This window comes from Hydra vulgaris, chromosome 06, assembly GCF_038396675.1.
Source record: "Hydra vulgaris chromosome 06, alternate assembly HydraT2T_AEP".
NCBI classification, from domain to species: Eukaryota; Metazoa; Cnidaria; class Hydrozoa; order Anthoathecata; family Hydridae; genus Hydra; species Hydra vulgaris.
In genome coordinates, this window is record NC_088925.1 from 60,542,501 (window position 1) to 60,557,500 (window position 15,000).

The 15,000-nt window shown below is 28.4% G+C and overlaps 2 protein-coding genes and 1 long non-coding RNA gene across 7 annotated transcripts in view; 1 reads left to right on the plus strand and 2 right to left on the minus strand.

The window, feature by feature from the left end:
• Window positions 1-1,749, plus strand: part of LOC136081099 (uncharacterized) — a 3,069-nt gene extending 1,320 nt beyond the window's left edge. Inside the window, exons 5-9 of the mRNA XM_065798383.1 lie at window positions 1-56; window positions 201-247; window positions 702-854; window positions 999-1,158; window positions 1,393-1,749. The exon at window positions 1-56 is cut by the window's left edge and continues 14 nt beyond it. Coding sequence (XP_065654455.1) covers window positions 1-56; window positions 201-247; window positions 702-854; window positions 999-1,158; window positions 1,393-1,541 — 565 coding nt within the window. The 3' untranslated portion in view covers window positions 1,542-1,749. The remainder of the gene's footprint in view (window positions 57-200; window positions 248-701; window positions 855-998; window positions 1,159-1,392) is intronic.
• LOC136082050 (TNF receptor-associated factor 6-like) overlaps window positions 1-15,000 on the minus strand; it is an 84,811-nt gene that overhangs the window by 24,182 nt on the left and 45,629 nt on the right. For all 5 annotated transcript variants that reach the window (XM_065800627.1, XM_065800628.1, XM_065800630.1 and 2 more), the window contains one exon: window positions 7,181-7,330. In XM_065800627.1, the coding sequence (XP_065656699.1) occupies window positions 7,181-7,330 (150 nt within the window). The remainder of the gene's footprint in view (window positions 1-7,180; window positions 7,331-15,000) is intronic.
• LOC136081100 (uncharacterized) lies at window positions 9,286-13,141 on the minus strand. The gene is made up of 3 exons (XR_010638893.1): window positions 12,863-13,141; window positions 11,603-12,740; window positions 9,286-11,519 (listed from the first exon to the last, which is right to left on the minus strand). It is a non-coding gene; the product is annotated as an uncharacterized LOC136081100 (long non-coding RNA).

The following is a 15,000-nucleotide window of genomic DNA, read 5'->3' on the forward strand; positions in this document are numbered from 1 at the left end:
TAAAATCTTTTGTTCAGAAGAAGAGGATAGGAAACAAAAACAGTTGTCTAGTCAGGGTAAATAGCTTTTTTAGAATGTATAGTTTTTCTTTTTTCTTTTTCTTTTTTACGTGTTAAATGTATATTTGCCAATTTAGTCATTTTCTATTGATAAACGAATGAAGGTTTCGTTTTTCAAAAAAAAAAATTTTATACTTTCAGATTTTCAAAAAGTTGTCTTGAATTGGATGGTAAAGATAGATAAAAAGGTATAATTACTATTGTTGTTGTTTTAATGCTAAGGATTGCTGTTGTTAGTTATCTTATTTTTTTTTTTTTAAACAAATTTACTTCTGTAGGGGCTGCAAGCGGCCTGTCGTAATGTTAGGAGTTAATCAAAATCTGATTTTATTGGATAGTTTAGGTCCTTTATCAACCCTGAGCCAAAGAAGGTAGTAATTAGTACCTTTTTTGGCTCTAGGTTGACAAAAGGTTAACTGCTGACATTGCTACTTGCTGCTTGCAGCCCTTTCAGAAGTATATTTGTTTAAAAAAAAAATTAATAATTAGATAACCAACAATAGCTGTAATCCTTAGCAACCCTTAATTAATTAGGGGTTGAAGTAATCTATATGAAGAGTACTATTTAACATATGATAAATAATATTCTTAAAGAAAATATATTCCATATATATGTGTAATATATTTTCTTACCTTTTGTAGATTGATATGTTATTGCAGCAGCAAGCCACAACAGGAATAAGTACTCCTAGCCCTGTGCCATCAGATACCATTTTTGAAAGGTGCCTAACAAAATCTGATGTTGATTTAATTGAAGAAAAGGTCAAGGCTAACAATGTTTTCAAGGGTAGAGTGGTGAGTTTTTATTATTAAATATTTGGTTGATAACAACTCAATTGATATGCACTGCAATAAATATTGCACAATCTTGTAATTTGAATGTTTTGCTGATATTTCTTATTTAAACTTTAATCGTTTTTTTTTTTTTTTAATTATTAGTTGAATGTCCTTAGCCGAAGTGGAGGTTGTTCTGCATATAAATCAGCTTTTGCTATTGGAAAGCTGTTGATGAGTGAGGAAGCTGGGTCCTGTTTCAATGTCTCCGGTGGTTTGTTTAAAACAAATTTTAAAACATACACACTTTATCAATTAATCGTGGGTAAGAGAAGTTTTATGGATATTTTTTAATTAAAGTTTGTTCCACCACAATATAAAAAAAGGAGGAAGAGATACAGGCGATTTTAGGCAACAATTATAATACCAGCATCACTATAGCACTTTCACTAATTCCTGAAAAATTGTCTCAATAATAGTCATATACTTGTTATTATTTGTTTATCCCAGTCATTTGCTTATCTGATAGTTTGCAATAATTTCTGCAATTTGATTTTAGATGCGATTATGAGGCAGCATCATAATGCGAAAGTTACAGAATGCCATTCGGGAATTTCAGAATTCTTAAGACAATCTGGAACAAGACACAACCGAAAAGGTTTAAAGATGAACCACGTTGCAAATTCTGAACCTTCGAGCAAAGGCTGAGCCATCTATAACTTTTTGTAAAGAAAAAATCTCCATTTTTTAATCGAAAATTGAAAAGTAAATTTTTGCAATATTTCACGTTGAAAATATGTCAAAAAACAAGCTCTATGATCTCGCAATGCTTACTTTTTTTTTGTTATTCTTCTGAGTTTGTTTTGAATTAATCGATGTCCTTTCAACAGTTTGTTTACATTTGCCCAACAATTTTTACCATCATCCAATTTACAAGAGTAAGTTATTAAGTATAATTTAGGCTATATATATATATATATATATATATATATATATATATATATATATATATATATATATATATATATATATATATATATATAACAAAAGACCAGATTTTTAAGTAAGTTATTAGCAAAACAACTAAATCGATAAGTGTTGATTTAACGTTAATGAGCAACGTTTAATTATACAACATATCAACGTTGATAAGTGGCTAACATTTTGAACAGTAAATCAATATGAAATCAATGTTAAAAAGAAACACCAAATCAACATTGAATCAACACTATACTTTTAAAACGGTAATTGTTGATTTAATGTTGATGAGCAACGTTTAATCAACGTTTTTTTTATACAACATTTCAACGTTGATAAGTGGCTAACATTTTGGACAGTAAATCAATATGAAATCAATATTGAAAAGAAACACCGAATCAACATTGAGTCAACACTATATTTTTTAGAGGGAACTTGTTAGTCTCAAGTTAGGGTCAGGGGTGCAAAATTTTCGGGGTTTTTTTGTTCTCAGCCTCCAATCATGGCAATTTTTTACAAAATCTCATTATTTGACATAAGTATAAACATATAACTGTTTGGAGTTTGCTCCATGACTGCAAGTTAGCTCAAAGACCAAAAAACGCTAGATCCGTCCTCGAGCAACATTTAACATATAATGTAAGAAGCGTAGTAAACTTCATCTTGACACAACCCTTATATCTGTTAGAATGAGTCGGACCTATATTTCAAGAATATCTCTATTAAAAATAGCTCTACATAAGTCATATCGGTAAGATTTCCTTCTTTAGCTATGTAAATTGCGGTTACTTTTAAGATTTTCGATATTCTGGTTTTATTAAATTGTTGCACAATTCCATGGAGAAATAATACAGAACGATATAAATAGGAAGTTTTTAATTACAATTGCGTAAATCAGGTTGGTTGTTTAATGCAAACTGCAAAAGTTGAAAAATTTAAGTATATCAAATACTTTAATAATTTGAAAATAAATAAATATATTTATTGTATTACTTTGCGTAACTACCTAAAGTATTTGGGAAAATATATGGTTTGCATAAAAGCTTGCATTTTACTGTATCTAATTTTTTTGGTTCGCAATTTATCTAGAACCTAAATGAAATATTTTCTGAAATATATATGCATCAAAATATTCTCTTGACACTGACTGACAGAAGTGTTTAGCTCATGGAGTCTAATTGTTTTAAAACTTCTAACTTTTAATGTTACCAAAAAATTTTAACTTTGTTTATTTTAAAGATGAATCATACGAATTATGTCACTCCAAACTTTTAATAAATCAAAACTATTGAAAATAAGTTTATATTCTTTTTGTTTTTTAAATTTTTACAACAAAATTGCACGCGTTGTGAGTTACTGTCATAATTAATAATAATATTGCAGCAACATTTACTGTTAGCATTTAAAAACTTGAGTTAAAAATTAAATGGTAATTGTTAATCTGATTCTTATCACTATTTTTTATATTTATATACCCAATTAAATGCTAAAATTTAAACAATCTCAACTAATTCTAGTTGTTTAAGGAAGCGTTTATTTTATTATATAATATTGATGCATATTATAAGTGAGGTCAGCTTTAAATAAAAAATGGTGTTAAGTGGAGTAGAACAAGAATTACATATTGAACCCTTTTTATTTGTTATCTATATAAATGATTTAAAACATGAAATAACTTATCATGGCAAACTATATGCTGATGAAACAAAAAATATTTCAGCCGTTAATATCGTTTGAAGCCGTTTGAAGGCAGTCAAACGTTACAAAAAAAATAAGGTAAGATAACTAAAAATAAAATAAGGTAAATAAAATAAAATAAGGTAAGATAACAAAAAAATAAAATAAAAAAATAAAAAAAAACCGCAATCTTTGTAATTAAATTATGCAAACCGCCAAAATGGCAATCGAAACAATAGAGTTTGAAACCCATTACTCCGATTATTTTAAAACCGCAAATAATGTTTTACCTAACGATTTTTATCACGCAGATAAAAAAATATTTAACAAAAAATGTTGTTATACAGAATATTTTGAAATTGATACTTTTAAATCCCAATTCAAACAAGGTAATGAAGATTTTACAGTTATTTACATAAAACATTAGAAGTATTAACTTAAATATCGACAAATTGAAAAGTTTTCTTTTAGAATGTAATTATTCATTTAGCATGATTTGTATTAGAGAAACGTGGTGTACTGACGAATTTTCTCAAGCAAATTAAAACCTTCAAATTACTAACTACCACATGATTTCTTTTGAAAGGAAAATACCCAAAATAGGATAATGAATTTTAGTTTATATTCGGAATGATCTTGAAAAAAAAATTAGAAACGACCTCTCGTTCTCCGATGCCGACAATGAGGCCTTCACCAAAGAAATAATCAATAAAAATAAAAAAAAACATTCTAGTAACTACTTGTTACAGGCCACCTGATGGCAATATTATCAAATTTTCTAACTATCTGAACCAATTCTTTATAAAACTCAACAATAAAAAAAAATATATATTTGCATAGGAGACATGAACATAGATTGTATAAAATACAATGAAAACAATAACATTAAAATTTTCTTTGATAATTTGTTTCAGCTCGGTATATTCTCATTAATTAATAAACCCACCAGAGTCACTTCAACCTCAATTACAGCCATAGATAATATACTGACCAACCGACTTTATAAATATTTAGCAGATAATAAAATTCTAAGTGAATGTTAATACGGCTTTCAAACTAATCATTCTACGGAACATGCAACCTTAGACCTAATGGACAACATTAGCTCGTCATTTGATAAAGGAAAATTTGTATTGGGAGTTTTTATCGATCTTACAAAAGCTTCCGATACTGTCAACCATAAAATTCTGCTCGAAAAAATGAGAAATTACGGTATAAAAAATCAAACTAATAAATGGTTCACTAATTATTTAAATAACAGGCAACAATGTGTTATTATAGACGGTATCACTAATACGGAGTTATTAAAAATCAAATGCGGTGTCCCCCAGGGATCTATTCTTGCACCTTTATTATTCCTTATCTACATTAACGATCTTCCTAAAGCCTCAACATATCTCGATTGTATAATGTTTGCAGATGATACCAATCTGTTCTATTCATCTACCTCTATCAATGACCTCTTTGATAAAGTCAACTTAGAACTTCAAAATCTTAAAACATGGTTCAGTGCTAACAAATTATCGTTAAACGCGCAAAAAACTAAATATATTTTATTTCACTCAAAGAAACAGAAGAACAAACTACCATCAAGTCTACCGACACTAACTATTGACTACAAAAAAATTGAAAGAACCCAAACAATTAAATTTCTTGGTGTGATTATTGACGAAAATGTTTTATGGACAGCTCATATAAGTGCGATCAACACTAAAATATCTAAAAGTATTGGTATACTTTTTAAAGCTAGACCATTTTTATCGCAAAAAAACCTAAAACTTTTTTACTTTTCCTTTATACATAGTTATCTCACATATGCCAACATAGCCTGGGGAAGCATACACAAGACAAAATTAATATCTCTTTATCGACGACAAAAACATGCTTCTAGAATAATACATCATAAAAAAAAACTGACCCACGCTAAACCCCTATTAAAAGAAATGAAAGCACTAAACATTTACGAAATTAATATCTACGCTAACATTTTGTTCATGCTTAAATACAAACTAGGATTAGTTCCAAACCGATTCCCAGGAAACTTCTTTCAATTTCATATCAACAAATTTAACACAAGAGCAACTGGTAACTTTATTGTACCCCTGAAAAAAAAAAAAAGTTCTCAATTTTCTATTTCTTATTGTGGCCCATATTTATTCAACAAATTAATTCCGAATTATACCTCGATTTCTCTCCCAGGCAATATAACTTCTTTAAAGTCGAAACTCAAAAATCATGTTCTTAATATGGATAATTACCTAGAAATGTTCTAGTTCTGATGGTAAGTCAAAATTTACGCTCAAATTAAAATAATCAGGAATCAAATACATATGGAAAATGTAAATTTTTGTTTAACAAATAAAGCTAGTATTATTATTATAAACCTCAACACTAACACAAAACATAGTTCAATTAAAAAGAAAAGAAAAAAAAGTTTACAACAATAACATGTAAAACATTTCTTTAATGAGAATCACATTGTTTATATGTGTGCTTTACGCAATACCTCAAGGTTCTCGATGATAAGACTAATCTCAGTCTTCTACGAGTTCCCTACAACAACAAAACCCTTCTTATCAAGTCATAGCATACCTAATTATTGCTTCCTATACTTAACGGTATTTTGTAAAATGTATTTTTTTTTTTGTTTAGGAAGTACAGTTTCTTTATAATATTGAATTTTAAAAAATTTTTAATTAATATTTATTTTTTAAAATTTAAATAAAAAAAAAAAAAAAAAAAAAACTAAATTAAGCAAAAAGGCTACTCAACTTTCATAAACAATGTCTATAATGACTCATATAAACAAAACAAACTTTAGTTCTTAGTATTTAATAAGCTATACATTTAATATGATTAAGCAAAATATTCCAGTTGTGCAAGAAACTATGCAAAAGAGATTTCTTGGTGATTTAGCATCAAAAAATGTTAAACAGGAAAATAAAATTTGTAAGGTAAAAGTTTAATGAAGTTATTACACACGTTATTTGTGTCTCCCACTTAAAATTTGCAGCATCTGTATTACCAAAAAGACATTAATAAAATTAAATATTTACAATGTAAGGATACAAAATTACAAGTTTAAAGAGTATTTGCTGTGAAGACAGACTAGAAGATTTAAGTTGACTACTTTAAAAACAAGAAGTGTAGGAGATGATAAGATTCAATACTATAAAATAAAAAATTACGAGTAAAGTCAAACAATATCATCTTAAAATAACTTATTGCGCAATAACAGCAGCAACAACAACAAAAATTAGCACGTAGATGTTTTTATATAATTATTTTAACCTAATTTTTTTATCATTTGACAGTTAATCTAATAATGTTATAATTGGGTAGCTGATAATGCCATAATTTGGTTGCTAAAAGGTTATTATTTATTATAGCCAAAAAAATTTATTTTTTTAATTTCTTTTAAAACGACAACATTAAACACCAATCTATTTTATTTATAAATAAATAAAGTTATTTCTCTTTTGTTTTTCTTCCTTTTTTATCTTTTTTTTTCCATTTTCTGTATAGCCCTCTAATTTATTTTAGTTTTACTTTAAAATGCTCAGCACACATTCATGAATTTATATAGCGAGACGCAATATGAAAGTAGCTGATTGTTGCTATTTTTTGTCTACTTTTTAAAACAGTTTTTATATATTTTGAAAGAATTTTTAATATAAATATCATTATCTTACCATTTCGTTTTTGAAATAAGCCATTTTTCTTTCCATTTTGTTTTCAATTGACATAATTTTAGTTTCAAGTTCAGCCACATTTGATGTTGCCGTCAATAGATAATCTTGTGAGGAAGAACTGGCATGAGTATCTTGTTCTTTTTTCATTACCTGCATAATTTAACATATACCTCAACTATATTAATAAAAAATAAGATAAATAATTAAATATATTTAACAGATCAACACAAATAGAGCTAAAACTATTTTAAAATTATATCATATGTAAACATATTTTTTGTTGTAAACGATAAAGAAACTTCATATTAAATATAGAAAATATGAATAGATTTCAAAATACAGTATTTAACAACAATTAAAGACGGAGAAAAGAATCAGAAAACTAGTTAAGCAGCTCTATTACGCAAAACCACTGTTAGACATCAATCATGAAAAACACATTAGATTTGCTGGTGAAAATATTCGTGGAAGTTCTGGATATTGCACAAACAACATAAAAGCATGCCCAAAAAGTTTTCGCTTTATAGGAAAAAATAAATTTTTAAAAAATTTATGTGTATGAATAGCCATTTTTGACCGTGGTATGTTTGAGCCATTATTTTATGACTATTTAGGAAATTGAGCTCCGTTCAATTACAAGCATTATTGAGATTTTAATTATTTATTTTAGGCAGGTTTAACAAGTTCTTATTATTCTAAATGTTCCCAAATTGGATGGACAAATATGTTAAATACATTCATAAAACATGCAACCCCCTAAATGTGCCTCAAGTTTTGATTGATATCATTAAATTAAAGCTACAAGAAATTAATTTAAACTTATTACAGTCGCTCATAAAAGTTGTCAAAGCAAATTTGGCATCAATCGCAGAAGATGTCAACTTTGATGATGGTGTTTTTTCATAAAAAAACTAAATGAGTTTTATTAAAAGGTAAAAACTTTGTTTAAAAAAATGTTATAATAACCTTTTTTATTTATAAATAAGATTTGAAGTTTTTATTTTGTTCAAAAATCTATGCATAAGCAGTTACATACATACATACATACATACATACATACATACATACATACATACATACATACATACATACATACATACATACATACATACATACATACATACATACATACATACATACATACATACATACATACATACATACATACATACATACATACATACATACATACATACATACATACATACATACATACATACATACATACATACATACATACATACATACATACATACATACATACATACATACATACATACATACATACATACATACATACATACATACATACATACATACATACATACATACATACATACATACATACATACATACATACATACATACATACATACATACATACATACATACATACATACATACATACATACATACATACATACATACATACATACATACATACATACATACATACATACATACATACATACATACATACATACATACATACATACATACATACATACATACATACATACATACATACATACATACATACATACATACATACATACATACATACATACATACATACATACATACATACATACATACATACATACATACATACATACATACATACATACATACATACATACATACATACATACATACATACATACATACATACATACATACATACATACATACATACATACATACATACATACATACATACATACATACATACATACATACATACATACATACATACATACATACATACATACATACATACATACATACATACATACATACATACATACATACATACATACATACATACATACATACATACATACATACATACATACATACATACATACATACATACATACATACATACATACATACATACATACATACATAGGTATGTATGTATGTATATATTTATGTAAAATAATGCATACATACATACATAGGTATGTATGTATGTATGTATGTATGTATGTATGTATGTATGTATGTATGTATGTATGTATGTATGTATGTATGTATGTATGTATGTATGTATGTATGTATGTATGCAGCAACTAGAGAAAATTGTTACTGTTTTATTTAACTTTTTTTATTTTAGTGTCGAGTAGTAATTGTGTTATTGTGCTAATTTGTTATTATTTTTAAATTTTGGGAAACGTGTGCCATTTTTGGCATTTTAGCGGCCCAGGAAAAAAAGTTTTATATAATTTCTATAAACTTTCGGAACATATGGTCTATAGAAATTTTATAGAATTCTTCAAAATTTCTTAAGAATCTCTGTTAATTTCTATATAAATTTCAATAGAATCTTTTCTACTTTTTATTTTGAAGAAAATAAAGTTTTATAGCAATTTCTATAGAAATTAATGGACATTCTATAGAACTTTTTAGAATTTTATAGAATTTCTATAGACAATATGTTCCAAAAGTTTTTAAAGAAATTTCATAGATTTTTGTTTCCTGGCGGGAGGTCATCCAATAAATTAAAAAACTTGAAACCTGGTTTTTAATGTCTTTTAAAGCTTGTATTAGTACATATTTCTTGCATCCTGCGGTTTGTTGCCGTTTAGAGAAATAACATTTTCCTTTAAATATTAAATGTTTTTAAGTGGATACTTTAATATGAGCATGGACACAGTTTGAAATAGTAAACTTTCATTCATGGAGATCACTAAAAACAATTATATGTTCATGCTTATGTCAAATAAGGATACTTTGCAAAAAATTACGATGATTGGAACCTTGGAACAAATAACCCATAAGTATAATTTTATTTATAACTATAAAAAAATTTAAACTAAAAGTAAAATTTTTTGTTATATTAAAAATCCCTAAAAGTTAAAACTAAATTTCAATTCATTGACATGCAAATTTTATGACTTAATCTCTACGTGTTCTGTTTTTATGAATATAAGAGATGTTGTCTTGTAAACATATGTTATTTTGTGTTGGAAGTAGTTGTTATGACTCTCTAATTCTTTAGTGGTTACTGTCTATTGTTCGGAAATGAAATAAAATACAAGGGGTCTGATGCTGTTGCTACTATTTGTTCACTTCAAATTCCTGAACAAATAATTTAATAAATCATCAAATCATAGTTTTAGCTTGAAATAGATCTTTTTAATTGACGTATATTGTATACGTTTCCCAATAAACTTTTTTAAAATTCCTGATAAATATCAGAATTAGAAAAGGTATTGGTTGGTAAAAATAAGAGGCATTGAAATTGTCAATTTAGGTGAAGATGCGTTGGCAAATTCTTTAGATATCTTTTTAGCTCTTAGAGATAGTTTGCTCCATTTGTTTTTCACACGAAGAAGATCCTGTAGCTTGCTTTTAGGTTTTAATTTCTAGATATTTTGTTTAATGAATTTGACGGCTCTTTCTGAGCAATCATTCATGACTTCCATTGATATATTAAACGTTTTTGGAAACATAAGGTAAGTATAAAAGTTCTTTTAATACTTCTAGTGAGTAGTCAACCAAACATACTGATCCTCTGTAAGTTCTAAAAAATTAAAGATGATCCATGATTCTGTAGTGGGGAGTGTGTGCAGTGGAAGCAGGTTCTTTTTATTCTCAAAATAAACCTCTTTCAAAGGCATCACGGCCTTGTCTCTGTTTTGACCCAGACTCATCATTACTCTTCCTACCAATTCATAACTTTTCATTACTTCATTATGAAGTAATGAAAAGTTATGAAAATCTTCCCCAATTTACATGATAACCTTAGTCATCATTTCTATCTCGTCAACATAACCACTATCCTCTGAAGCTAAGGTTGTCACTACCAAAACTGGATCAAGATACCAAGTATGATTTGTCCAAGACTTCAAAACTGCCTTAGCAGGTTCAATTTTAATGACAGATATGCTAATAAAACCTTAGATTCTAAAGTTTACTTTTTAATGATTGATTTTTAGTAAAAACTTTATTCGAACTCCAGGCAACATTTAATACAACATTAAATTGTTACAAACGTAACACTTATTAGGTTTAGAAAACAATTAAGGAACATTTATATTTACTACAAAAGCATCAGAAACAGAAAACATACAGGTAAGAAACTATGGGGTATAGAGGATTGAAATAAAGTTAACCATCTTGTTGATCATTTCCACAAATCTCTCGCTAAGATTACGAACCTGTTGAACCCTTGGTAGAAACAGTTTCAACTTGAGATAAAATAGGGCTTACCAATAAACCTAGCAAAAGAAACTGCTCCTGGTTTGCCACTTTTTGTTTAATTTTTGAGCTTTTATTTAGGTCCATGATTTCTAACTTTATTAGTTCATAGTAATCCTCTTTTCTGGCGTATCTAAAATACAAAAAAATTTGGGTTTCTTTCCTACTTTTATAATCTTTAAAAAAACTAAATTTTTACAAGATTTTATTACTTACTTGGCTGTTTTGAAGAATATTCTTGTACTCCAATATTGTGCAAGTCTGCAAAGCAAATCTAGTATGCTTCTCCGACCAAATTTTGCAATTTAAACTATAAACAAACGTGGACATTATATTAACTTCATGTACAATAACCACCCCCTAACTCTGCTTTAAAGCTTTGAAGAGCTGCTTTTCAGGTCCAAAACTGTTATTAAAAATATTTTTTGCAAAGAAGTGTGATATATGTGTTTCTCTATCATGGTGTCTGCAAGCTAACAAGAGCAATGATTTATCACAAAATTTTCCTAATCTAGTACATGCACCTTTTAGAAGTCCAGTGTTTGTGGCTTTTATATTGAAACAAATTCCATAAACATAGCCAAGAAAATCATAACAATTTTGAAGACCTTTTGTAGCGTTAAATTGGGCTTACCTTGCGCTTCGCTAACCCTAACCCTTGTTCCGTGATCTAGACCTGGAACTTTAAGCAGATGATTCTCACCATCATGGTTAACCAGAACACAGAGCCTGTTCTTTGTTTCATCTACCGTCTCAGTAAAATAACGAATAATTTTTCTACCAAAATATACAATGATTGATTTTTCTGTTTCATTAACTTGTCTGGCAAGTTGGCTCTGATTATAGGTACATTCTGTTAAAGATGAAGCTAATTTTTGTATGTCACTAACCGTATTTCCAAACATAGAAAAAATCAATGCCTTGCACTGATCTTAACTTATATACATGCTAACTGCAGTTATAGCAGCAACAGAAATGATCTTAGGAAATGATCAATTCTTATTATTATCACTTGTCTTTTTCGTGCTTTTTTTTTTCTTTTTCATATTAACAGATTTCATAATATTGATCTTCGCCATTATCATCAAGACTTTGATTGCTTCAGAGGACATTTCTAAAGATGTTCTGGAGATTCCTTCATATTGGTATAATTTTTAGATTGCTAAAGAATCTTTATTGTTACTGACCTCCTAAAAACTTTCGCGAAATGATTCACTTGGGCTCCAATAATCATTTTTCTAGAATTCGTATAATTGTAAAGAAATCGTGTATGCTCTTCATTGTCCCTGAACGCCTTTTTTTATCAAACTTTATGCTTTTCATAAGAAGTTCCATGTTTTCTTCAGCATTAAACCTAAATAATGGTGATCGTTTTATTTAAATTTAGCAAAGCATTTTTCAGCATTATGTTAGCAGCTTTCATGAATAATATTAAATACTCAGCTAATAAAGAAATAATATAAAACTTATTCTTACCCTCAATTGATTGTTTAAAATCTAGATGTCTCATACCCACGTCCCTCTTGCTTTGATTTACATATGCCAATATATTTCATAACTTGGTTCTTGACAGGTTTACAGAGATTGTTTTTCTCTAAGAAACAGATAATGCTGGATTAAATGTATTTTCGAGAGTAACTGGTTCCTAACCAGCTAATCCGTAGTGCTTCCTACCAGGAATTATGTTTTTATTCGTGTAAGTTCGTTGGGACTGCTTCAACGTTGTTGTTGGAATTGAAAGTCACTCGCTCTTTCCATGTTCTCACTTTAATTTTATTATAAACTTATGAATTTAAAGGCTATAAACAATCAACTAATTTTTAAGTATAACATTTTACTATAACATTGCATAAATAAAATTAAATTATTAAAATTATTAGTTCAAATTTATTTTATAAAGTTGGAAACATTTGTCAAAAAATCACAAACTTATATTAATAACTTTTCAAAAACAGAAACAAACATTATTTAAATACAGAAAACAAGTTTTACAAAGTTTTTAAGGTTTATAAATTATAACACAAAATAAATATACAGTAAACTCCCGGTCATTGGAACTGGCACTTATTCGAATTTCCCGCATATTCGAAGAAATTTCAATTCCCCGCAACTTTTCCTTAACAAACCCATGAAAATACCCATCAGTTATTCAAACACGCAGTTATCCAAAAATTCAGTTATTCGAAACAATTTTTTACTCTCCTCGACGAAAACCCTGTCAGTTATTCGAAGTTTTTCTTTGTGTAAAGATACTATTTCAAAACGTAACGTTACTAAACGTTATCAAAAAATTATAAACGAAATAAATGTTATTAAAATATAATTGAAAAATTGAAGACATTGCAAATTAGTGCGGTAGAAGTTTCAACATGACATCAAAACAAAAGAAAACATTTCTGACAATCAAAGAAAAATATCTTGCTTTTAAAGATTAAGAAAAAAGACTAACAAAAAAAAATGTTGCAAAAAATTCAGTGTTCTTCGAAACACTTTAACTTACTGGATTACGCATAAAAAAAAAACATAATTAGTAAGTGTGCGTCAGGTCAATTTGGATCAAAGAGACAAAAGTTATGTTTGGGAAAGCATGACTCCGTTGATAAAGCTGAATATAAATGGTAGGAAAACCACGATGTTTCAAAGGTGTCAAAAGCCTACCTTGTCAGGAAAAGCCACAAAATAATTCCTGGATAGACTCTAAAATCTTTACTGACGCAAAGTTTAATGCTAAGGGTAGAAAAGTTGCACTAATCATAACTGCCCAGCACATCCTAATGTTGAAAATCTCAAAGTAATTGAACTAGTATTTTTACCACCAAACTCAAGCTCCAAAACGCAACCAATGGGCCAGTGAGTCATAAGGGCATTGAAGACGTATTATCGCACGAATGTTGTGAGGCGTCAGATAAAATACATCGATGCTGGTAAAACAACCCCAAGTATCAACATTAATGAAGCTATGATCATGTTGGTCAAGTCATGGGATGTTGTATCGACTACTACTGTTATAAATTGTTTTAAAAAGGTAAGCATCTCAAAGGAAATTCCGGTTGCAAATATAAATGGTTAAGAAGATCCTTTTGAATTGCTTGAAGAAAATGTCGAAGAGCTTAGATCACGAGGCTTAGCAGAGAAAGATTTTACGTAAAACATAGATTTTGATATTTGTACAAGCAAAGCTATCGCCATCACAGGTCGAGAAAACCTGGATTCCATTTTAATCAACGATTCTGCTGAGGTAGATAAGGAGAGAGACGAAGATTCGAACGAATTGCCTCCCGTAAAGCCAAAATTATCATAGGTTGCATATTATTTGAATGTTGGTCTCTTTTTGAAAACAACGGCGTCGAAATCCGACTATCGCTAAACCTAGTATCAAAGATGCTTGATAAAAATTCCTTAGAGGCAAAAAAGCAATCGGAAATGGACGCTTTTTTCGAAAAGTTGTAAATATTTTATTTCTTAAAGTAAAGACTTAAACGGGGATCTTGTTCCAAAGTTTTTCTTCTTTTTTACTTTCTACTACCATTAAAATTTAATAGTAACTTGAAATTGATCACTTTAAAAAAGATTTTCAGTTATTCGAACTTTCGGTTATTCGAAGCAAACTCTTG